Source organism: Capsicum annuum, chromosome 11 (assembly GCF_002878395.1).
Source record: "Capsicum annuum cultivar UCD-10X-F1 chromosome 11, UCD10Xv1.1, whole genome shotgun sequence".
In the NCBI taxonomy this organism is placed as follows: domain Eukaryota; kingdom Viridiplantae; phylum Streptophyta; class Magnoliopsida; order Solanales; family Solanaceae; genus Capsicum; species Capsicum annuum.
The window spans coordinates 112,887,095-112,914,353 of NC_061121.1; the positions used below are offsets into that span (position 1 = coordinate 112,887,095).

The 27,259-nt window shown below is 36.9% G+C and overlaps 1 protein-coding gene across 2 annotated transcripts; it reads left to right on the forward strand.

Annotated features, from left to right (window-relative positions):
• Positions 1–27,245, forward strand: LOC107847619 (hydroxyproline O-galactosyltransferase HPGT3). Of its 2 annotated transcripts, XM_016691988.2 has the most exons (13): positions 125–470; positions 577–640; positions 1,551–1,600; positions 1,707–1,897; positions 9,676–9,736; positions 9,831–9,903; positions 10,133–10,256; positions 10,351–10,438; positions 10,527–10,577; positions 11,244–11,315; positions 13,760–13,915; positions 25,558–25,670; positions 26,916–27,245. In XM_016691988.2, exons 1-13 carry the CDS (start codon positions 316–318, stop codon positions 26,936–26,938), a joined length of 1,221 nt encoding a protein of 406 aa, XP_016547474.2. In that variant the 5' UTR covers positions 125–315; the 3' UTR covers positions 26,939–27,245. The 2 variants fall into 2 exon arrangements, with proteins under 2 accessions (XP_016547475.2, XP_016547474.2); XM_016691989.2 differs by lacking the exon at positions 13,760–13,915 and having other exon boundaries at positions 1–470.
• The last annotated feature ends 14 nt before the right edge of the window (positions 27,246–27,259 follow it).

A 27,259-nucleotide genomic window follows, 5' to 3' on the forward strand; every position in this document is an offset into this window, starting at 1 on the left:
TGACCAAATAAAAGTTCAACTTCATTTCATGATTTTATGGCGAAATGAGCCCTTAGTAATATTAATAATTTTAACCCTAATTGGGGGTATTTAATTTTGGCAGTGAAGTGTAAGTTGTCTTTTCCTTTTGTTTTTTCAAAAATCGGTGCCAAATAAATGTAGTAAAGTAGAGCCGGGGGGGGAGGGGGGGCGGGGAGGGGGCATTGAAGCAACCGCTGTGGTAGAAAACTCAATCAATCGATCGATCTCCGTAATTAAATTTGTGAATCGACTGCCTCACTCCAAATTTGTTCGCTAAAATTGTCTTCTCCAGACATGGAGAGCATCTTGCCTACGATGTCGTCTTTCTCGTCTTCTTCTTCGTCAAAATCAGATAGGCGATCAAAATCAAAGTCTAGTCAAACATCTTCTAAACATTCACTAGTAATGGCATTAATATCCTGCTTCGCTTGGTTATATGTCGCTGGAAGGTCCCTTTTTGACATTTCTTTATTTTCTAAATTTTATGTGCGCACTCTCCAATGTTTGATTTCTACTCCTTATAAAGTTTTAGTGTGTTGGGATTATTGTTTTTAGGTTATGGCAAGATGCAGAGAACAGAGTGTTATTAGCTACTCTTTTGAAGAAGAATTCAGACCAGGTTTCTTCTTCTTTTCTATACAGTACTTTTATATTATAATATCAGCTGATTCGGATATATTTTACTTGAATTTTGAAATAAACTTTACATATTCAAATATAAAACTTTTGTGCGGTTATAAAAGTTTGTCACTCAGGAAAAAAAATGAAAAGTCCAAGTTTAATTGTTTCCGAAATTTGAACTAGGCCTTTTTTTTTTGGAATCGACTAAAAGGGAATAGGGTCAGATAAACCGGAAGTGGGAGAGAAGTCCAAGTTTAATTGTTTCCGAAATTTGAACTAGGTCTTTTTTTTTTTTGGAATGGACTAAGAGGGAATAGGGTCAGATAAACCGGAAGTGGGAGAGTAATAGTGTATGTAAATCAGGACACATGGGGTATTTTCTAATTTCTTAGATTGATTTTTCTTTGTGCTCCAAGAAATTTTGGGAAGGGGGATCTTCAAATATTGTCAAGTGCTATTGTGATGTCTCAATGACAGGGAAGACATTGTTACTGTATTTGGAAATGCTCTGGAGGTTACACTATGGATTATTTATTGTTAGGACTTGTATTGGAAAATGAAATGATCTTAATGGTAGCAGCTCGTTTGATCTATATAATACTGGATTACTGAAATGATTTGTTTTTCACATCTTCTTTCTGATTAACTCCAGTAAAGGGTAATGTTTTCTAGATGGTAGATGTCTTTTCTTACATGTTTACGAAATACTAATGGTCTAAGCAATAGTGCCATGAATAGGTCTATACAATATCTTACTTGTAAATTAGGAGCTGCTGCTTTTAAATTGCTAATGCTAATGTTGTTGCCTTCAACACTTATCTGAGCTTTAAAGCACCTGATATTACTTATTTAGCTAGTTCTTTTCCCTGATTTTTTCTTCTTAATATTGCTTTGGATTCATATGGCAGAGACCAAAGATGCTGACAGTGGAAGACAAGCTAATGGTTTTAGGATGCAAGTACGCTTTACAGATTCTTCTGTTCTTTGTCTTAATATAAGTTCATGTACAAGCATGAGCAGACAATTTCATTTGAGCTGACTTAGACATCCCATATGTTTTCCAGGGATCTGGAGAGGAGAATAGTTGAAGTTGAAATGGAATTAACAGTGGCCAAGAGTCAAGGTTACCTCAAGAATCAGTTGAAACAGAGTGGTATATCTTCAGGCAAACAACTTCTGGCTGTTATTGGAATTTATACAGGATTTGGAGGTCATTTGAGGAGAAATATGATCAGAGGGTCTTGGGTTCCAAATGGTCAGTCTCTATATTCATTTTGCTTAGGTCATGGATTTTTTGTTTTCTTGAAACATACGTATAATGATATGCCATGATTGATGTATTATGAGCCAAGTTCGAGGGAGTAATGTAACTGTGAAGCTGCCATCCTGAAAGCAAAACAACAGATTAAAACTTGTTAATGTATATGGTGTCTTTAAATTGGGTATCTCAGATACACACGACTCTAAAAAAGGAAAAAACAAACTTCTACTAACAGTCCTTTAAAAATGCCGAAATCAAGGAAGTATCTTGCTAAATTATTTGCTTGAATTTTTGTGTATCTTCAGTAGCATATTACTTAGATACATGGATTTTGTTGAATTTATGTGTATCTTCAGTAGCATATTTCTGAGATACGTGAATTAGCTTGAACTTCTGTGTATTTGAAGAAGCATATTACTTAGATACATGAGTTAGCTTGAACGTCTGTGTATCTATGTTTTACATTTTGTGTATCTGTTTGTATTCAGTGTATCTATCAATTTCATTTGGTATATTCTGAATCAATTTAATGTATCACATGTCAATTTCATCTAGTGTATTTAGTATTAAGTTGATGTATCCCGTGTTAATTTCATATCAAGTATCCAGATGCATATATCAAGTATAAAATATAGATACATGTATCTGGTGCCAAATGTGTACTTTTGCATTCATCAAGTTATACTAGATACACTAGATATTTCAAATAAATAAGTATAGTGTATCTGTGCATAGATACATAATAGTGTATCTGTGCATAGATACATAATTAGAAGAACAAGAAACTCGGGTGAATCACCACTTCAACAACAACCCCCATCTCTCCATGTGGGTTCTTCTTTGCCAAAGTTCCTACCAAAACTCACCGAAGAAGGGATAATATTGGGTTTGGATTTTTGATGCTTTGCCTTGGCCACCTCTTCTTTCCAATCGTCGATTCGTTCCAATTGTCGATCGTTATTTCTCAGTTGGTCTGTTTTATATCATCCACTGAAAATTCCACACTTCTCGAGAAAACTTGAAAAACCTCTGCAATTTTGCCCAAAACTTTGCAACCACCAACTCCGTTTCAACATAAACATATTAAAAAGAAAATAAGTTATTGAAAAAAGACTTTCAGTTCGATAAACAAATATCTATTTGAAATATGGCGGTTGTTTGGTCACAGACTTGGCCGGATCTAGGGGTGCGGCGGTGGAGTTTAGCAGAGGGAGAAGAAGGAAAAGAGTGAAATTAGGGATGAGTTGGAGCGGAAGATACAATCCTTAACTTTTAGCCTAAAAAGGTGGGGCATGAATTTAAACGGAGAGTATACAACACTTATCAAAAGTGGTGCTATTTTGTAATTAATTTAGACTGTAGTGTGGTTATGTAGATATACTACCAATGTTTGTGTATTTATGTATTTTTCCCTTTCTTTTATATTGAAAGATAACTTATCTGGGAGGTTTTGCTTGCTCGCAAGTAGAGGTGGAAAAAGTAGCCCATGAAATCATAACCTGCTTAATACGCCTAATTTTATGCTGATATGATTGATCCATGTTGAAGATATGTCTCAGAATAATTTTAGTAGTTTTAAATTATTAGAGTCCTATGTGACTTACGAATTAGTTATCCCTTTGTTATTTGAATAAGAATTGGTTATCCAATTTAAATTGAAGTGTAGTTAGAAATTTAGCTATAAATATATGTTGAGTTTAATAAAATAATTTCCTTTAACAATACAATTGCAGTATCTTTTCTTTCCAACTCTTTCTCTTTATTTCTTTAATTCTTTAATTTCAAAGCTAAAAAACAACAATTGGTATCAAGAGCTATTTGATTCTAAGGGGTTGTGAGTTAGAGAAGACCCCCCAAAAAAGAAACCCTGCGTAAAAGTCAATATTGTTATGGCTTCCATTAATTTCTCAATTCCTTCACCCCCAATTTTTTTTTGTGAGAATTATCCAATTTGGGCTTTCAAGATGAGAACCTAGTTGCGAGCATATGATTTGTGGGAAGTGGTAGAGGTTGGAGGAAAGGCAAATCCTTTGCGAAATAATCCAACTATGACGCAAATTAAGAACTACAGAGAAGAAGTTTCAAAAAACTTTAAAGCTCTCTCTTGCATACAATTAACACTTTTAGAAGTAATTTTCGCTAGAGTTATGGCGAGTTGGGACAAGTTGAAAGAAGAATTTCACGGAACTGACAAGATTAGACAAATAAAAGTGATAAATCTGAGAAGAGAGTTTGAAATTCTCTGAATGAAGGATTCAGAAACTATTGAAGAATTCTCCAACAAGTTGATGAAGGTTGTAAACCAAATCAGACTTGTGGGAAAAGAGCTTACAAATTCAAGAATCGTGGAAAAGGTTCTTGTGAGTTTGCCGGAAAGATTTGAAGCAAAGATCTCCTCACTTGAAGATTCAAAGGATCTCACAAAACTGTCACCTTCAGAACTTGTACATGCTTTTCAAGCTTAAGAGCAAAGAAAATCCTTGAGGCTAGAAGAAGCTATTGAAACTGCTCTTCAAGCCAATTTCAAAGAAAAGATGCAGATGCAAAAGGAAGGTAAAATCCCAGAAACCTCTATTAATTCGAGTAGAAAAAATCAAGGCGATTCTCGCAATGGAGTCAAGAAGAAAGAAAACTTTTCTCCATGCAAGTACTGTAGAAAAACCAATCATAAAGAGCATGATTGTTGGTTTAAGGGGAAGAAATCATCTCTCCAGTGTAGATATTGCAATAAGTTTGGTCATATTGAAAGGTTTTGCAAAGTGAAGAAGGAGAATCAACAAACTCAAAAAGCCAACGTTTCGGAAGTTGAAGAACAAGAGGAATTTGTGTTTACGGCGATGTTAACAAGAAGATTGGATGATGAAAACACATGGTTTTTAGACAGTGGTTGCACTCAACACATGGCCAGCAAACAAGAATATTTTACGAAGTTGGAATCTGCCAAAGGTGTAGTGTCAAGTTGGAGTTTGTTGGTAAAGGAACTGTGGCAATTGAAGCCCCCAAAGGTACTAAATTTATTTCAAGATGTTTTGTTGGTACCTGATCTTGACCAAAATCTATTGTGTGTCGGTCAAATGCTAGAACAAAATTATATGTTACTATGCATAGACAAAAAATGTGTTGTTTTCAAATCTAGCGGCCAAGAAGTGATTACGGTTGAAATGATAACAAAAAGTTTTCCTTTGGATTGGAACTCAAATTATGAGCAAGTTTGGCGAAGTAGTAGATGTGAGCAGGATTCAAAATTATGGCACAAAAAACTTGGCCATACTTGAAATCCATTCAATATGCTCAAAAGCATGATTTAGTGAAGGACTTGCCTGAAATCGAGTTATGTTCAGATGTGTGTGAAAGTTGTCAACTAGGAAAGCAACACATGCCTTTTCTAAAGTCAGCAACATGGAGAGCAAGTAAGAGGTTACAACTTACTTGTTCATTCTGATATTTGTGGACCGATGAAAACTCCTTCAATCAATGGAAACAAGTATTTTATTCTTTTTATAGACTATTTTACTCGAATGACCTGGGTATATTTTCTTAAGCAAAAGCTTGAAGTGATTGTTGTTTTTAAGAAGTTTAAAGCTTTTTGTAAAACTCAAAGTGGATGCTTGTTGAAAACTCTTCGACAGACAATGGGAAGGAGTATACTTCAAGTGAATTTCATTTGTTTTGTGATGATATGGGAATTGAGCATCAACTTACAGTCACTTACTCACCTAGCAAAATGGAGGAGTTTCTGAAAGAAAAAATCGGTTTGTTCTTGAGATGGCTAGGTGCATGATTTCTAAGAAAAAGTTGCCGAAGTCTTTTTGGGCGGAGGCGGTAAACACATTAATTTATCTGCAAAATAGACGGCCAACAAGGGCCGTGGATGGAATGACACCAGTTGAAGCTTGGAATGGCATAAAACCATCAATTAGGCATCTAAAGGTGTTTGGTTCTTTCTGTTATGCTCATGTACCATCTGTCAAATGAAGTAAGCTTGATGAAAAAGCTGAAAAAGGAATTTTGGTTGGTTATAGCTCTATCTCAAAGGGCTATAAAATCTGGGAAAGTTTTTGTAAGTCGAGATGTGAATGTGGATGAAGATGCTTATTGGGATTGGAATATCTCTCAAGTCAGAAAGATGGTTGTTGAACCTACTTCTCAAGATTCACGTGAAGACTTGGAAACAGAGAAAGATGAACATTTTGCTGTTAGAGGCACTAGACCATTGGCTGAAATTTATGAAAAAAGTAATCTTGTTGTCCTGGAACCTTCAAACTTTCAAGCTGCCTACAACGTCAAAGAATGGAAGCAACTAGTGGAGGAAGGATTTAAACTATTATTTGGAGACAAATATTATCGAATTTTTGATTCCACTAATCATAAAATTTTACAAGTTGATATGAGAGGCAAAAGTTTCCTATTTAATCCAACAGGAGATGCACATAAGCCATGCATGAACAAAGATGAATTGGTAGATTTATTCAAGAGGTCAAATTCAGTCGAAGCCGAGACCATTTCTGATCCAAGGAGGAGTGTTGAAGATATGTCTCAGAAATAAAGTACGAGTAGATAATTTTAGTAGTTTTAAATTATTAGAATCCTATGTGACTTAAGAATTAGTTATCCCTTTGTTATTTGAATAGGAACTAGTTAGAACTGTCTATATGGGTTGTCAATATGGGTCGGCCCAGCCCATTCGAGCTAGCCCACATGGGCTTTGAGTTTGGCGGCTGGCCCATCAAAGTGATGGGCCAAAAAACACCAAGCCCACACCGTTACTATGTGGGCCGCGGGCCGTAAGGGCCAGCCTACCTTTTAAAAAATAATATTTTGTAATTTAATGTTAGAATGTTAATAAGCATAAATATTACCAGACAATATTACATAATGTTAATACTTATTAGTCAAGTCTCCAACACCCCCAAAAAATACTCCTAACAGCGAAATTAAATAATTTTTGACATGATATCCTTCGAACCAAATAAAAATACTAATAAACAATCTAGATAGTTGTATGTATTTGACTTACGGGCCGGCCCACGGGCTAGCCCAACCCACATTGTTCAACCCCCATGGGCCATGGGCTTATCCGGGCCGGGCTAAAAAGCCCCGTTCTTAAATGGGCTGCGAAAATTGAAGCCTAACTCTATCAAATTCTGGATCGGGTCGGCCCAATGGGCATGACGCATATTGACGGCTCTTGAATTAGTTATCCCAATTTAAATTGAAGTGTAGTTAGAAATTTAGCTATAATTATATGTTTTGAGTTGTTAATAAAATAATTTCCTTTGACAATACAATTACAGTATTTTTTCTCTCCAACTCTTTCTCTGTTATTTCCTTAATTTCAAAGCTATAAAACAACAATCCACACATTTATTACCTTAGCCTGTTTCAACTTAACCCATTTCAGCTCATCAAAATTTGAGTTGATATCTAGCCCAAGTTGGTCCAGGAGAAATCTTGTCCAAATATTTTCGGAAAGATATTTTTTAAGTTTGATGTTATATATTAGCCATAACTAAAACAAAAAATTTTACTGGGTACTAGAAAAACATAAAAGAACAAAGAAAGCAATTAAAACATAGTATGAATTGGGCGGGTTGTGTTTTGACTCACAATTAGCCCATTTCAGCCCAAGTAACTTTTGAGCGGGCCATTAATTAACTTACCCAGTGCTGACCCACCTGAATTCAGCCAACCCACCCATTTGCCACCTAGTGTTGTGAAAAGCGCTGAAGCGCTCGCTTTAAGCGTGAAGCAACAGTGGGTCGCTTTTTACACTTGAAGCTTTGGGGCGAGAAAAAAACTCTCGCTTTAGTTCCAAAAGCGAGAAGCGCTGAAGCAAAAAAAGCGCAGAAAAGGTCGCTTAGGTGGATATTTAAGGTTTTTTTTGTAGGGTTTTATTGCTTTATTTAATTTATTTTAGTTAAAACCCTTAAGTGACTATACGACTGCATTGCTGCTCTTAACTTTTCTAGAACAACTGCTGAAGGTATGTGACTTCTTCTTCTCTATTTCTCCTCCTCTTCTTCTCCTATTAGGATTTTCTAGTTTTTTTTTTCCTTCTTCTCTATTACTCTTTTTCATCTCCTTTTTTTCCTCTTCTTCTTCTTCCCTGTTTTCCAGTTCTGTTTACTTTTTTCTTTTGGCTGTATGTAATCTGACTTCCAAGTTTGTTTTTTTCTTTTTACTTTTTTTTTGATTGTATTTAATCTGACTTCCAGCTTTGTTTTTCTTCTTTTTACTTTTTTTTGCTGTGTGTAATCTGAATTCTTTTTATCAGTATATATTTTTAGAATAGAAGTTCTAAACTTTTTGCTGAATGTAATTTGAATTTTGTTTATCAGTATATCCTTGTTGAAAGACTAGGGCCGGTTTGGGTCGCTAGTGTAGGGAATTACTTGGTGGGGGTTTTATTCTTGTTATGATTCCGTGTTCCATGTTTTATATTGAATCTGTGTGCTTTCCTCTGTTTTCTAATACTTCTGGGTGCCGTATTTATGTTATGTAATCTAGTTCTGTGCTGTACTATGAGTTTGTGTGGTATCTCGTGACTTGAGCCGGGGGTCTATCGGAAACAACCTTTCTACTTCTTTAGAGGTAGAGGTATGGACTGCGTACATCTTACCCCCCAGACCCCACTAGGTGGGAATACACTGGGTTTGTTGTTGTGTTGTAGTATATCCTTGTTGAGGAATAGGATGTAGAATAGAAGTTCTAAACTTTTCTTTGATTGTTAGTTTCTCTATTTGTGTTGGTTGATTAAGACGCAAGACTGATTTTTAGTATTTTAGTAGTTTGCTTTGAATGCTTGTTATGACTATCTATTCTCTTTTTAATTTGAGTATTGAAAGATTATGTTATTTATTGAGCTCTTGGTTATTTATTTATGCATGTTTAATATTTTTAAATTTTGTACTAAATAGCGCTTTAATGGAAAAAAGCGTGCGCTTCGCTTCACGCTTCTCGCTTCTCGCTTCTGTGAAGCGAGCCCTCGTCGCTTTTTTTCGCCTCTCGCTTTTCAAAACACTGTTGCCACCTATACTCGCAAGTTTCACATGTTACTGAATCAATTATAGTTTGTCAACTCGTTCGCTTTTCAACTTCTCTTGAAGTTTTCACCTATTGATCAAACTCAAAGCTTTTTGAGGTTAGTTTAGAGTAATAAAACTTGTTTTCTTGCTGAAGATAGTGTAAAGTTTCATGGTACATGTTCTGACTGCTGCTGCATGTCCTTCATGACATTGATTAGATTATTATTTCAAAAAGGGAAAAGGGTCAAATTTGACTTTACTAGCTCTGAAATCGAGCAACTTTTGCCTTTGTTAGACATTTGGTCTAATATTATCCCCAATGTTGGGAAAGAATGTCAGTTTTGACCTTGAAATCCAAGGAAGCTCCAATATGAGGTTCATTTTAAAAAAGGGGCAGCCCGTTGTACTAAAGCTCCAGCTATGCGCGCGGGGTCTGGGGAAGGGCCGGACCACAAGGGTCTATTGTACTCAACCTCACCTTAGGCAAAATTTGAGGGGTAAATTTGGACATTCTTTCTCAAAGAATTTGGACACGTGTAGTCTACCCATTTCGTGCTGGAGTTCAATTAATGACAAGGCCAAAGAAATACGATTTGCTAATAGCAAGGGTATAATGGACTAGAAGTGTAAGGGAGGGCAAATTTGAGCAATTCTGAATAGTAAAAAGGCAAATCTGGAGATTTTCCTATAAAGATTTTCTGTATTGCTGGTGGTTCTGATACATCTATATTTTCTTTTCCGTAACAGTTGATGCTTTGTCAGAACTTGAAGAAAGAGGAGTGGTCGTGCGATTTGTAATTGGTCGTAGGTTTGTGCTACATACTGAAAAGAGGAAATATGTATTTCTGCTTATGTGATCTTTTATTGGCTTTGCTCATCTCTGCATTACTTGAACTTGGCAGTCCCAACCGAGGTGATAGCTTGGACCGCAATATTAATGAGGAAAATCGAGCGACAAAAGATTTCTTGATTCTAGTAAGTTTGTTATTTTTGTCTAACCTATCTGTATCTTTTTGTGGCATAATTTTACATGGGCTCCAACCAAATAGTTGCTGCATAGACATGTTGGTAGCAGAAATATTATGTGCGTAAATGATCATAGAGCTTAGTGTGCACACATTCTCCTAATTTTTTTAACCGTCATGTCCACTTGTTCCATATGCTGCTTAGTTTTGCTTACCTATTTTTTTCCAATTTTTAAAAGGAAATTCATGAGGAAGCTCAGGAGGAGTTGCCCAAGAAAGCTAAATATTTCTTTAGTTCAGCAATACAAACTTGGGATGCTGAGTTTTATGTGAAAGTTGATGACAACATTGATGTTGACCTTGGTAAAATCCTTGCTTATCCGTCCCCCAGAATTATGTTTTATCTGCCCCTAAGATGTGAGCTTTATTAACATTCTGTTTAAGTTTATTCTATCAGATGGGTTGATTGAGCTGCTCCAAAACCGTCGTGGTCAAGATAGTTCTTATATTGGATGCATGAAATCTGGGGAAGTAGTTTCGGAAGAGTAAGATTGTCTCTCAGACTTTGCGCAGTTACTATCACGTATGCAATACATTAAGCATTTAAGTTTTAACTTTTTCTCCCTTTTCCAGGGGAAGGGCATGGTACGAACCAGAATGGTGGAAATTTGGAGATGAGAAATCGTAAGTATTATTGAGTCCTAGGGAACTGATGCCACCTTATTGCTGTATATGGTACTCTGGCATTTACATTAGCTTATGCTTATAGGGTCCAAATGACTTTTAAGTCTGTTTATGGGGGAATAAACCAGGTTTATATTCTCACATCTAAAATTATGCATAGTAATTTACTAATTTTAGCAGTTAGATGTTTTGATTGGAATGCTTTTCACTTGGTTGACTTTGGTTGAATTTTTCAAGTTTCATGGGTGTATCTATCTAGCCTATGTACAAGTTTTTTCCAGATATTGTTTTATTAACTTTATCTTTCTGCCTTCTTACTATGAAGTGGCAGATCTAGAACTGGGAGCTGCTCATAAAAAGACTAATTTATTATACCTGACATCTAGTTTGATTATTTTGTTAAATAATTCCTCAATTGAATAGGGTTAACATTAATATTCACTAATTTTGGTAGCATTCTAAATTGATTTCAGTTACTATGTGCATCCGATGTGCTTTTGGGTGCATTTTGTGTGCATGCTTATTAGAATGCTTATTCTTTCCAAATGAAATTCTCAACTGGTGGTTTGAGTCAAGTTTCCATTTTCCACGTTGTCAATGTACCTTGCCGTTTTCGTGGTCCCTGCCACTCCTCTCTACTGTAAAATGACATGAATTTCTTTTCAGGTACTTCCGACATGCAGCTGGTTCAGTTCTGGTGCTTTCTAAAAATTTGGCCCAGTATATTAACACAAACAGGTTAGCTTTATTTTCTTGGAAAAAAAAAAGGTTAGCCATACATGTATATCCTGCTTTAAACTCTAATGTGTTTCAGTGGCAGCTACCAACTGATTCTCTGTGCTGCTGTGGCCTCTCTCCACCTTGCAATGGCGAAAACCCATTGCTCACATCATCATTATTTGTTAACTTTATTTGCCATAGTTATTAAGGATGCCTTAACCCCTGTCCTACCTCTGCATTTTGCTATATAGTAGAATTTAAACCGTATGTAATGATCTTGAGTAACACAGTCTAGCATCCTTTGCCTATGTTGCTTGGATTCTTCAAAAATGTCAACGAGTGCGTGTTGGATACTCCGAAAGTAGTATATTTTTGGAGAATCCAACATGGGTGCGGAATCAAAATTGAATAGTCCTCACAACTTAGTCCTCTACACACAAATAAATTTGTCCTAACGTAATACATGTATGAAGGAACATACATATTCTTCAATTCACAATAGCTCAAAGGGATGTTTGTGTTTACCAATCAATAGACATTTTCTAGGCCAAAATTTGATAGAGATTTGCAAAGGTACAATAAACCCTTGTTGTTTGGCCCTCCCCCTGGCCCCACACATAGTGAGAGCTTCAATGCACCGGGCTGCCCTTTTTTATGTGGGTAACCTTCTTATCCATGCCTTTTCTATCTTTTGTATGGATATCCTTATGTTTTTATCTTCTTCTTTTAGTAGTTCAATTGAGGGATTTCCAAAAGGAGTATCCTAAAATTTCTATCCTAGCCTCGGTGGATAAAGCATCTGTTGCTGGTGGGAGGTGGTATGTATCTCGTGAATTAGTCAAGGTGCGCGTAAGCTGGCTCGACACCACGGTTATCAAATAATTTTTTTTTGGATGTATTGAATGGGCTACGATATATTAGTGTCTAGCTAAGTTGGTGGTTTTAGGTGAATTAGTTTCCAAGTTTCCACACCAACTTGAGCCCTCTTTAAAATTGTTGCAGCTATTATTTTATAAGGTAATATTTTATTAAAAAGCCGGATCAAGAGGTGTTGTAGAAAAATACTATGAGCTATACTTGATCACGTTATGTCCCTATAAAGCTTAACTAGTCTAGCATATCCTGGAAATTGATAAAATAGTTTTCCATTTTCCAGTAAAACATATTTTCCAATACATCTATGTTTCACTAGTTGAAGTTGCTCCTTTTTGCTGTCACAACATCTCGTGTTAGTCTTGTTAGAATATGAGTAAGAATAGGAAAAACCCATAGAATCTAAATTGAAAAAAAGATTGGAATGTAGTGTCTATAAATATGCCCTCAATGTAATAATGTAATTACACAATTCAATAATGATATTTTCTTCATTATTTCTCACATGGTATTAGAACAGGTTTGGTGAGAAACTTATTGAGAAGAAAACTCAATCTGACAGTCACTGTGGGTCAATTTTTGGCGACTTTCAAGGCTAATTTGAGCCTCGTTTGTTTTATAAGTGTGGTGCGAAAACCAACACTACCACGAGATGTGAAACATTTAGGCGAGCAAATCCCAGTGATCGATTCTCAGCTCCGGCGCTCCACGCGCCGTCACGTTCCGTGGACAGTGTCAGATCTGCGCCATCACGCGCCGGCGGATACAACTATTTCCAGCCAGGTTCCGGCAAGATATCTTTTTACGGCGAGGTCGACCCTTCATTCCAAGGCTGTACCTCTAGCTATTTCTTGATTCCGACCAGTTTTTGACAATCAAATCTATTTTTCGGTGACTAAAATAAATTCTGGTGACTGATATTTTTTTCTCAATTTAGTCCTTGATTAAATTTGAACCCTTAATGAGGAGATCAGAAAATCAAATGTTACAGTCCATGAAAAGTCAATAAGGGGAAGGTCGATTTGGAAGATCTCGACCTTGGTGTAGTTATTGTAAAAAGCTTGGACATACTCGTGATATATGCTATTCTTGATCTAAATATGGTTATTGTAATAGGCTTGGACATACTCGTGGAATATGCTATTCTTTGCATGGTCGATCACCTAAAAATGCTCATGTTGCTCAAACTAACACCACAGGTGATCAGTGGGTGTATTTATATTTATCTGACAAGGAATATAATGAGTATCTTCAGTTTCGACCAAGTAAGCATATATCTCTACCAATAGCTTCAACTGCACAATCTCCTACCTTTGGATGGTTGTGGACTCAGGTGCTTCTGATCTTCTTTCTGGTAACAAATCACTTATGTATGATATTGTTTATTAACAATCCCTTCCTGTTATCACCAATGGGATACGATCAATACCAAAAGGAGTTGGGCAAGGCAAACATCTATCTTCTGTCACTTTAGACTCTATTCTTTATGTCCTTGGTTGTCCTTTTAATCGTGCATCTGCTAGTTATTTCGACACGTGTCCTTCATTGTAGTATAACTTTTTTTTTTTGATGATTCTATTATAATGCAGGACCGCAGTTCGGGTCAAACGATTGGCACAGGACATGAATCACAAGGCCTTTACCATATCTCTTCAAACTCTTTCACAACATGCTCCGTTACAGATCTTCCGGACCTTATTCACAAACATTTGGGCCATCCGAGTCTATCCAAGCTACATAACATGGTGCCTAGTTTGTCTAGTTTATCCATATTAGATTGTGAGTCGTGTTAACTTAGGAAATGCCCCCGTGCTACATTTTCACGTAGTATTGAGAGTCATTCAGAGTCTATTTTCTCATTAGTTCATTTTGATATTTAGGGTCCTAGTAGAGTCGTTCACCCTTAGGATTTCGTTAGTTTCATGATGATTTTTCAAAATGCACTTGGGATTTTTGCACGACCCAAGGCTACCCTTTAGTCGTAACTCGGTGCTCAGAGTCACAAGTGATCCCAAGCTAACCCATGGCCTGGCAAAACACTAAGGGGTCGTTTGGTAGAGTGTATTGGAAAAACTAATGCATGCATTAGTTAATGAGCATTAGTAATACCTTGTTTGGTACCATATTTTTACTATGCATAAATAAAACTTGTACTAATTATACACTGTATTGTGTATTGAGGTGTATATTAATACACACCATTTTTCATGTATTAGTAATGCAAGAATTTCAACACATGTATTAATTTATTAAATAACATTATTACCCCTTAAATTATTTTCTCTCCTTTTCCTACCATATCACACTCCCTTTTCCTTTCCCACCATAAAAATTACTCTTTGTTTTTATGAAAAGAAAAGGTTACTGTATCTTCCTCTTCTTACTGCATCTTCTTCTCCTTAATCAACATTTTCTTTTCTCACAAAGTTATTAATTCTATCAAATCTATATTCCCAAATTTGATTTTCCATCGTAGGCAAATCCTTATGCCTATGATGTAAATTGTAAAGCCTATGAAAAAAATATATCTTACTGGACAGCGTTTTGGTCCGTATGCCTTTATAAATGTTCCTTGGATAGAAAAAAAGATGGATAATCTTGGACATAGGCGTAATTTGGTTGAGGTTGCGTTGGTAATGCAATTACTGTAGAGCTTGTTCAATGGTATGATCATATCAACAAAAACTTGTTATTTTGTACAATTTTTTCGTAGCATCTTTCCAGAAACTGATTAATTTGCTTTGAACCTACACTTGTTAATGAGTTGTCTTCTACTTATATTGGTAAAAATTTGACGATGGTTGAACGATCTTGTGATTAAGGAAAGGGTAATTTGGTAAACAAATATTTTTTTACAAAAATGATATAAATATATATTATCTTTAATACATCAAACCAAACAATGTGTAAAAAAAATGGATGTGTAACTAATACCAGCATTACTAATACTTACATTAATAATACAAGCATTATTAATACACCCTCTTTAGCATTATTCTTATACACTCTACCAAACGATCCCTAAGAACAATGAATCAAATAATGAGATACCAAGTGGAAGCTAGATTGAAATGAAATGAGTATAATAAAAACAACATCAATACTGAATGTCAAAATCGAGACTACAAACAACAAACAACAACAAACCCTGTGTATTCCCGCATAGTGGGGTCTGGGGAGGGTAAAATGTACGCAGTTCATACCATACCTCCGAAGAAGTAGAAAGGTTGTTTCCGATAGCCCCTCGGCTCAAGTCAAAGGACAGTAAACAAAGTCGTAATAGAACATGGAGCACGATAGAATAACAGAAATAAGAAATAAGACACTCACAAAGTAATACCATAACACTAACAAACCAACAAACCAAAAGCACCCACTACTACTTTCTTAACTAAAGCTCCAATCTATGGACATAGCCCTAAGACTACTAGCCTGGCTACACCAAATCTCTCCTAACAACCGGCTATGACTCACCCACATGCACTAGCCTTCTAAGTTAATTTGCGTCCTATAAACCTTCCTATCTAGGGTCATGTCCTCAGTAAGCTATAAATGCTTCATGTCACGTCTAATCACCTCCCTCCAGTATTTCTTCGGCCTCCCTCTACCCCGCTGAAACCATCCAAAGCTAGCCTCTCGCACCTATGAACTGGGGCATCCATGCCCCTCCCCATCACATGCCCAAACCATCTCAGCCTCACTTCCGCATCTTGTCCTCCACTGAAGCCATTTCCACCTTCTCCCGGATGGCCTCATTCCTAACCCTATCTCCTCTAGTAAGTCCACTCGTCCAACACAACATCCTCATTTCCGCCACCTTCAATTTTTGAATATGGTAGTTCTTGACTGGCCAACACTCCGCTCCATACAGTATGGCCGGACGACCACTCGGTAGAATTTGCTCTTAAGCTTGGGAGGTACCTTCTTATTACACAACACTCCCGAGGCGAGCCTCTACTTCATTCATACTGCCGTAATACGGTGAGAGACATTCTCGTCAATCTCTCCATTCCCCTGAATCATATACCCAAGATATCTAAAACTATCCCTCTTACAAACAACCTGGGAATCCAACTTCACTATCACCTCATCCTCCTGCCTCAAGTCACTAAACTTTCACTCCATATACTCCATCTTGGTCCTACTTAACCTGAACCCTTTAGACTCAAGAGTTAGTCTCCAAACCTCCAATTTATCAAACCCCCCTCGCGTCTCATCAATCAAAACTACATCATCCACAAACAACATACACCAAGGCACCTCTCCTTGAATGTCAAAATCGAGACTGCCTAACATAATCAACATGCTGATAATATAACTATCTGTTTGAAAGCCTCTAAATCATATGAGTTGTTGGGACTAGCCCCCAACTACAACTATCTGAGACTAGAATATCACTGAAAAGAAATACTGATAACTGACCTTCAAATGATGATGACTCACCAAACATTGCTGCTGATATCGTGTGGAATCGTACGAAGCACGATCTGGATGCTGAACGTCAGAACCTATATTAACAGACAATATAAAGCAAAGAAAGTAAGCGATTAGTACTATAAATGTACTGAGTATGTGTGGTGGGAAATAACTGGTATACGTTGAGCATGATGCATCTGACATGGATAACTGATATAAGACCAAGTAATAAACATTTACTATATGATAAGCTGAACAATGAATACAAGGTCATGCAAGTATCTGAATCTGAACTATGAACTATGGACTGTGGGAGCTACCATTAACCGACATACCGTCTAAGCTAATCGGGGTCGAACCTGTAACCCCAGTTAGATGAGTGTTCAATACCTTGCCAAGGGTACGAACACTGACTGACGTGGATCCACTAAACTGATGTCCGAAAAGACTAAGGTGACCTGCCTGGTATGACAGGTGACCCTTTAGAACGTATGGTGGCGTCGTAGCTCTGGGACTTAGGGACTTTTACTAAATGTCTCAACCTAATTGACGGGTAAGCTTTCATCCCTATGTCCGCTCGGTGCTAAGTACTACTCCTAACTGAATTACACTGATAACTGAAAATGCTCAATAATAGTAATATCCTGAAAACTGAAATTAAATGCATAACCTGAAAGTATTCAATAACATGTAAGTTGGAGAATCTTACACATAAGTATGCGCATGAAATCCTAGGTCATCGGGTGTTCATAACCCACCATCTTTGAAGAATGCAACTAATCATGGCAATACTACAATCTGCACGTAACAAGGAATTTCATAATTCAAGTTCAAAATCAAGAATTTATCAATATAATGAGATTTCATAATTTTTAGTAAAGAGAAACGCTTAAATTTATGGAAACCTATATTTATGGTTTAGTCAAAGCAATAAACTGAAAACTTAAAGGAATTAACACTTTACATAAAAACCCTAAGCTTAAAGGGTGAATTAAACTTGGGGAATTGAGTTGATTTTCGGAATCAATGAGTGAAAGGAAACCCATTAATGAAATCCCACATACCTGAGGTTGAAAACCTTGGTGTAATCTTTGGATTTGAACTCGGAAATTGAAAAGCCCTACGGCTTGTAGGGGTCAGACGACGACTCGTCCCCACTAGCAGCTTTGAAAGTGCTTCAATAAATTTGCCATAACTTTTTACTTCGATATCGGATTAAGGAGAAATTGGATACATCGAAAAGCTAATTCAGTTATCTATCTTTCAGCCGGTCTTAAGCTAAAAAACTCTTAGTAGTCTAAAAGTCATGCTCATTTGAAGTTGACTCTAGGAAGATTCTTCTCAAGAATTCAATCGGTAAGGGTTTTTTTTGACTCTTCTATAAGGTAGGAGATATTTGTGGCCTTAATATATGTCTAAATCAATTATCAAACTATCAAAACATGATGCTTGATTTTGCATGTACTTGAAGCATGGTTCTCTTATTGGTTTGGATTTTTAAGGTGTTATAATATCTACCCCTTGGGGTCATTTGTCCCGGAATGAAAACTAAGCTGAAGTGTTAGGTGAAAGAGCTGTAATTCCCACACTAAATTTCTATTAGCTGAATAATGACTTGATATATAGACTAAACCGAACTCATGAATGCATGTTATGACATGAGAATAGCTGGGTGACATGAGATAGAAATTAATTAGTTAAGGGGGAACTATTACCTCAAGCTGGAGCTGAGTTCGAAGAGAAAAGATGGGGTACTTGGTCGTCATATCTGCCTCTGTTTCCCAATTAGCTCCCTCAACTGATTGATTTCTCCACAGAACCTTTACCAAAGCGACCTTATTTCTCAGCGTACGAACTTGACAATCAAGGGTTTCAACTAGGACCTTTTCATAAGAGAGACTATCTTTCACACCCACACTTTTTAAAGAAACAATTGATGTTGGATCACTAATGCATTTCTTTAGCAAGGAAACATGAAAGACTGGATGCACTAATGCTATATCTCAGGCAATTCCAACTCATAGCCTACATCATCGTAGCGACTCAAAATCCTATAAGGACTAATATAGCGGGGAATGAGCTTTCCTTTCTTACCAAATCTCTTCACCCATTTCATGGGCGAAACCTTCAAGTAGACAAGATCATCAATAACAAACTCAAGCTCCCTTCTCTTCACATCTGCATAGGATTTTTGATGACTCTGAGCGGTTTTCAGCCTTTCTCTAATCAGCTGAACTTTTTCCATTGCCCCATGTACTGAATCTAGCCCTATTAATGCAGCTTCACCAACCTCAAACCAACCAATAGGAAATCTACATCTCCTATCATAAAGTGCTTCAAATGGGGCCATTTGAATATCGAAGTGGCAGCACTTATTATAAGTCAACTCAATGAAAGGTAAATGATCACCCCACCTACCTTTGAAATCTATCATGCACGCTCTCAGCATGTCCTTTAAGGTCTGAATGGTCCTCTCTGTCTGACCATCTATCTGCGGGTGAAAAGCCGTACTAAGATAAACTTGGGTGCCAAGACCCTTCTAAAACGTCTTCCAAAAGCGAGAGGTAAACTGGGTACCTCTATCTGAAATGATAGTCAAAGGGACTCCATGGAATTTCACCAACTCCCTAAGTAGAGTTTAGCATAATCTTCGGCTGAATTTGACGTGTCAACTGGCAAAAAGTGGGCTGAACTAGTCATTTGGTCCATGATAACCCAAATAGATTCATGCTGTCGACGAGTACTAGACAACCCTATAATGAAGTCCATATTCACTACTTCCTACTTTCAAGTAAGAATGTTGATTTCCTGAGCGTACCACCTGGTGTTCAAACCTTAACCTGTCGATAATTTGGACACTTAGACACAAATTTTGCAATATTCTTTTTCATGTCGGTCCACCACCCGTAAATCACGGTATATCTTAGTTGCTTTTGGGTGAATAAAATATTGAGAATCGTGAGCTTCTACTATCATTCGCTTTCTCAAGTCATTTACATCCGGAACACATAGTCTGCCCTGACAATGATGAACGCCATCTCCCCCTTGGGAGAAAACCTCAACTTTCTGACTGTAGACTGCTTATTTTAACCTAAGAAAAATAGGATCACTGTCTTGCTTTTCCTTCACCTCAGCTATTAATGAAGATTCCGAACCATTCTGAACTAAGATATTACCTTCGGTTGAATCAACCAATTGAAATCCCAACCTAACAAGCTGGTGAACCTCACAAATTAACTCTTTCTTCTCATCCTCAATGTGAGCAACACTCCTCATAGATAATCTACTAAGAGCATCAGCAACAATATTGGCTTTACTCGGATGGTAAAAGACACTCATATCATAATCATTCAACAACTCTAGCCATCTTCTTTGGCGAAGATTTAGATCTTTCTGGCTGTACACATACAAAAGACACTTGTGATCAGTGGACACATCAACATGAACCCCACGAAGATAATGCCTTCAAATCTTTAAAGCAAAGACAATTGCTGCTAACTCAAGATCACGAGTTAGGTAGTTCTCATGAAGTTTGAGTTGTCTAGAGGCATATGTTATAACCTTGCCCCGCCGCATTAACACACAACCAAGTCCAACTCTTGGAACATCACAATAAACCAACCCATTTGAACCTTCTGGTATAGTCAAAACTGGAGCGGAAGTGAGTCGAGTTTTCAGTTCCTGAAAATTCTTCTCGCAAGAATCGGACCACTGGAATTTGACTTTTTCTGAGTCAGTCTAGACATGGGAGAAGCAATAAAGGAAAATCCTTCAACAAACTATCTGTAGTAGCCGGCTAAACCCAAGAAACTTCTGATATTTGATGGAGAGATGGGTTTAGGCCATTTCTTTACTGCTTTGGTCTTTTGTGGATCAACTCGAATGCCTTCACGGGAAATGCTATGGCCAAGGAATGCTACTGATTTCAACCAGAAATCACACTTGCTGAACTTAGCGAATAATTGACGATCTTTGAGAGCCTGCAAGACAATTCTCAAATGGTCTGCATGTTCATACTCACCCCGATAATAATTGAGGATGTTATCTATGAAGACTATAATGAACACGTCCAAGTATTGCTTCAATCCCTGTTCATCAAATTCATAAAAGATGCTGGAGCATTCGTTAGTATAGAAGCCATAACAATAAATTCGAAGTGACCATATCGAGTTCTGAAGGCTGTATTTGGAATGTCACATTGATCGAACAAGTCATCAATCCTGGGAATGAGATACTTAGTCTTGACTGTGACCTTGTTCAAATGACGGTAGTCGATGCACATTCTGAGAGAATTGTTTTTCTTGCACACAAAAAGAACTGGAGTACCCCACGGAGAGATACTAGGCCTGGTAAAACCTTTGTCTATGAGATCTTTCAAGTGTTCCTTTAATTTCTTAAGCTTGGCTAGAGCCATTCTATAGGGTGGAATTAGTTTAGGCTGGGGAGATATATTTCGAAGTCAATTTCTCGCTCGGGAGGAACTTCGGGCAGATCTTCAGTAAATACTTTTGGAAATTCATTTACTATAGGAACTGACTCAAGACTTGGGGTTTTGGACCTTGAATCCTTAACCCAAACAAGATGGTGGGTGCACCATTTGGAAATTATTTTCCTTGCCTCAAGGAAAGAGAGAAATCGACCTATAGGCACTGAGGTACTACCCTTCCCCTCTAAGATTGATTCATTTGGATACTGAAATTGAACTACTCTGTTTCTACAATCAACTGAGGCATCGCAAGAGTGGAGCCAATCTATGCCAAGAATAACATCAAAATCTGTCATGTCTAACTCTACAAGATCGAGTGAATTGACTTTCTGGGATACCACGATTGGGCAATTTTTGTATACCCGTCTGGCTATGACTGAATTACTGGAGTAGAAACTAAGAAGGGTTCTGAGAGGATTTCAGGGTTGACATCGAAGTCTATTGCTGTATAGGGAGTCACAAAGGAAAACGTGGCTCCAGGATCTAACGATGCATAAACATGAATATGAAAGGACTTGCAACGTACCAGTGACCGCATCAAGAGAACCCTTTTGATCCTGTCTAGTTTGAAGAGCATAGAACCTATTCTGACGTTGTCCACCAGCTACACGTTGTGCACCGCCGAAGAGTTAGTTGACTTTGTTGACGAGCATCCCTACCTCTCTGTGAAGCCACTGGGCATTCCTTTATTCTATGGCTTGACTTGCCACACTCAAAACAACCATCACTACCTTTCCTTCTCCATGATTTTCTCCTCTTTAATATATTGAGCATGAACCATTAATCTGGAGATGTCCATCCTCTTAACTAACATAGCCGTTCTACATTTTTTTTGACCACGTCCTCAGAAACATTTGCCACAAATTTGCTCATTCGGGCCCTAGAGTCATCACCCATAGCCGGAGCATATCTTGCCAACTGAATAAACTTAAGAGAATACTCCTTCACACTTATGTTGCCTTGCATCAGATTTATGAATTCCTGCACCTTGGCTTCTTTTAACTCAAGTGGGAAGAACTTGTCCAGAAATGCAACAACAAACTCATCCCACTCAACCGGTCCTGCATTTGCACCTCTATCATCCTTCCATTGCTTGAATCATGTGTGAGCCACTCCTTGCAATTGATAAACAGTCAAATCAACACTTTCAATTGAAGTGACACCCCTGATTTCAGTAACTTTCTAAATACTATCCAAGAACTCCCGTGGAACCTCTTCAGACTTGGATGCAAAGAATATCAGAGGATTCATTTGAGTGAAGTCTCAGATTCTGGCTGCTGCCGAATTCACAGCTGGGTTGGCTGGTGCAACAACCTGTTGGTTATTGTGGGTAGTCATGGATTGGGCTAATGCTGTAAAAACAGCCCTAAACTCAACTTGGGAGACTTGTTCGTTTAGAGGGTTTGCTGGAGCTGGTGGTGGTGGTGGTGCTTGCTGATTCCCATTCCTCCTTCCGTTAGTTCTCTTGGGAGACATTTTTTGTAAGCGTGTAAAGAATAAGTTAGAAGAAGATTTTAATGGAGTTCAAACTCTATCGCATGGTGTCAACATGAAAGACGCGAACCTTTTCCCAAGACGTTTCATAGCCTCTCACTCATAAGTGTGGCGCGCTTCACACTCATGAACAAGACACTACTGAATTTCAGACACCTTAGGACACTTTAAACCTGATGCTCTAATACCGAATTTGTCACGATTCGAGACTATCCTCTAGTTGTAACATGGAGTTCATAGTCACAAGTGACCCAAGCTAACCCATGGCTTGGCAAAACACTAAGAATATTGAAGCAAATAATGAGATGCTGAGTGGAAGCTAGATTGAAATGAAATGAGTATAATAAAGACAACATCAATATCGGATGTTGAAACCGAGACTGTCCGATGTAATCAACATGCTAAAAATATAACTATCTGTTTGAAAGCTTCTAAATCATATGGGTTGTTAGGACAAGCCCCCAACTAACTTCAACTGTCCAAAACTAGAATATTACTAAAAAGAAATGCTGATAATTGGCCTTCGAATGATGAGGACTTACTAAACATTGCTACTTTTATAGTGTGGAATCGTACTAAGGCGCTATTTGGATGCTGAACGTCAAAACCTATATTATAAGACAATATAGCGCAAAGAAAGTATGCGATCAATGGTTTGAATGTACTTATCAGTTAGACATTAAAAATGTATTTTTGCATGGTGATCTTGACAAAGAAGTTAATATGGAGCAACCACCTGGTTTTGTTGCTCAGAGGGAGTCTAGTAGCCTTGAATGTCGATTGCATAGGTCACTTTATGGTCTGAAACAGTCGCCTCAAGCTTGGTTTGGGAAGTTTAGCATAATAATTCAGGAGTTTGGCATGATTCGTAGTAAATCTGATCACCAAGTGTTTTATCAGCATTCCGAACCAAATCTGTGTATTTATTTAGTGGTTTATGTTGATGATATCATTATCACCGACAATGATCAAGATGACATCACTAATTTGAAGCAACATCTCTTTCAGCATTTCCAGTCTAAAACCTCGACAGACTGAAATATTTTCTAGGTATTGAGGTTGCTCAGTCCAGATCATGTATTGTTATTTCTCAACGCAAGTATGCCTTATACATTCTTGAGGAGACAAGAACGATGATATTGATGAGATGTAGACCCGTTGGTACTCCTGTGGATCCGAATGCTAAACTTCTGCTAGAGCATAGGGAGCCACTTAGTGATCCTGAAAGGTATAGGTGGTTGGTTGGAAAGTTGAGTTATCTCACAGTGACTAGGCATATTCTTTCCTGTGAGCGTTGCAAGTTAATGACTTTCCCTGTGATAGTCATTGGGATGCAGTTGTTTGTATTTTGCGATATATAAAGTCGTCTCCAGGTAAAGAACTACTCTTTGAGGATCGAGGTCATGGGCATATTATTGGATATATAAATGCCGATTGGGCAGGATCACCCTTTGATAGACGTTCTACATCTGGATATTGTGTTTTAGTAGGAGGTAATTTGGTATCCTGGAAGAGCAAGAAACATAGTGTGGTTGCTCGCTCTAGTGCGGAAGCAGAATATCGAGCAATGGTTGTAGCAATTTGTGAGCTAGTTTGGATCAAACAGTTGTCGGAAGAACTAAAATTTGGAGAAACTGGTAAGATGAACTTGTCTGTGATGATCAAGCTGCCCTTCATATCGCATCGAATCCAGTGTTTCATGAGATGACTAAGCACATAGGGATTGATTGTCACTTTGTCAGAGAAAAGATACTCTCAGGAGATATTACGTACTTTTTGTTTTTGGTGTAAAGAAGAAGGGATAGAAGTAGATGCACAGATTTTAGACTTTATAGGATCGTTGTAATCTACTAGTTTCTCTTTGTTTTTGTTGGAAAATTTTTGGAGGTCTCCAGCATTAAGTTGATGAATACAACATTACATTTATAAAAAAAGAATAAGATATTATTACAAAATTTGTGAAGTCTAGTGATCAACTTGGGACATCTTCACTAAGTCCCTCACCAGTCCCCGTCTTAATTACATTTGTAACAAGCTAGTTACATAATTAGAATATGAGTAGGAATAGGAAGATAATAATGTTTTCTCCATTATTTCTCACACGTCTCAATCCAGATTTGCCCATGGCATGCATAACGGAATGGTCAACCAGATGTTGCAGATTGCTTGCAAATGTTTGTCTCCAGTGTGGTATATTGTACAAATGATTATAGAGACCTTTTCGGGGCTGTAATCTATTCAGAAAATATAAAAGATACCTTGTACCCTTTTTAGCCAAGTGCCCCAAAACTATTTAAGAAATACCCTATCAGGTCTTTATACTAGTTTTCCATCACAAGCAAGCATTTAATCTCCTGTGTTAGTGTGCAAAAACCACTTTCATCGTTTGTATTTTCAGAAAATTGAGAGCATTTATTCCATACATAATGGTTTTGGCTCCTGCTTAGCCATCCGATGCGCGCTGTCTCTCTCTCAAATAAGTTTTTGGCAACTTAAAAACAAATAAAAATGGAATATTCTGCTGGAATCTAAGCTTAGGTGTGTACCTACAACACCTTTAAAAGGGCCTAAAGTAGCTTTTCAGTTTATATTTAAGAAAAAAGTTTAAACTACAGCAAGGGACAGAAAAATTGGAATTTGTAATCCACCAGCGCAAGAAAAGTGAAAAAGGCCCTCAAGTTTATCATAAATGCATTACTGTAGTTATTGATCAAAACAAAAAGTAGCATTACTATAGATTGATAACAGAAATCACTGAAGAAGATTTTGAGAACTCGAATTGTACAACTTGATTAAGATTGAATATTTGATTAGTGACAAAAAATAGTGGAAGGGCTTAGCCGAGACTTACCTAAGAACATCTGATATCATTCCCGTATATGGAAATTCTTGGCTGAGTTGTTTTTCCTCTTATTTTGATGTCTGGCATTGACACCGCTGGTTCTAGTGTCTTCTATTTGTTTAGAAGTGTTCATATTTTTTGTTATGCAGTGCTTCATTGAAGAGCTATGCACATGAGGATATATCGATTGGATCATGGATGATGGGTCTTCAGACAAATTACACAGATGACAGCCGCCTATGTTGTAGCACCTCCGGCCAAGGTAAACAATTAAGGATCGTTTGGTTTGAAGGCAAGTTATATTCGGATTAGTTATGATGTGATAAGTTATGTTGGGATAAATTATGCTGGGATTAGTTATGATGAAATTATTTGTTATTGAGTGTTTGGTTTGTCATATTCAAAATAGTATGCACGATATAATTTTTAAGAATAAGTTGCTTGACCTTATTTCTTTTTTTATATTTTTCTTGCAAACTTTATTTGTTCATTCTTAACAATAAAATTTTCATCTTATTTAGCTTAAATATTTTTGTGTGAATTCTCATAATTGAATCGTGCATTTTTAAAAATAAGACTTTCATCTTAAATTTATTTTAGTAAAAGAGATTTTATTGTTTTGGTCACTCCATTTAAGCACATATCACTCTTATATTGTAAAATATTAAAGTTATTTATTTTAATTGATATATAAAATTTAAATTTTTAAGTGACAAAGATTATTTAATTAAAAATATGTAATTAAGTAGTGGAGTCAATATTTTTATAAGAGAAATTAAATTATAAATAAACATGAGCATTAGGCAAACAAATTGAACCTATAATATATTCATAAATAAAAATTATATTTATTATGTAAGTTTTTAATAGAAAAATATATTATCAAAAAAATAACGAGTAGTGAAGAAAATGGTATTAAAAATTGTGGAAATATATATGGATATGAAAAAGTGATGTATAAAGAGGGTTGAGGGTATTTTTGATAATTTACATATTTATTCCGGCATTACTATACCACCCCAAGGTAGGGATAACTTATCCCGATACTAACTATTAATCCCGGGATAAGTTATCCCACTCTTTTGTAATTAAACAAGGGATAAAAAGGGGGTACTAAAGACTTATCCCGGGATTATCTTTCCTTATCCCTTACACCAAACGACCCCTTAGTTTATTTGTGCTGATATGAATCGGGTTCAAGTCTTTTGGCTTGTGATCCTTACTGAGTATTTTTTTGATCAATGTTTTTGTTGATTGAATGTGGAAATAGAGGAACAATCACTAAAGAATGTGGAAATAGAGGAACAATCACTAAAGTAGTGAGGAGCCTCAACAATGACTAGTTCTATATGTATAGGGAGAGTAAAAGGATCCTATGAGACGAAAGGATCTTTCCCATATCTTTTATATATATATATTCTTCTCGTTCTAGATCAAGTTATTTATATTAATCTAATATTGGCCATTGTAATCAATGTTAACATCTCAGAACTCTTCTGTTTTCCAGACAAGGTGTGCTCATTAGCTTGAACAGGAATGATGTCATTCCATTTCATCTTGCTGTGACAACTCTCCATTCGTTTGTATTGGAGCAACCCATAACTTGAGATGGAGACATCCTGTTTCTGCCCTAGGTATCATTGACATTCTTGCTGACGTAAATCAGCTATGATATACGCTGGAGCTTGGCAAAATTCTTTTATAGGATATGTACACTACTTTTGGACTAGAGACTGTAAATTGGAGAACTTCAGTTTCTTAAAGATGGAAATATTTGTGGATATTTTTGACGAACTGATTAAATTAGTGGAACATGATTCTGTTCTTGCCGTGATCATATTCTTATGTGCT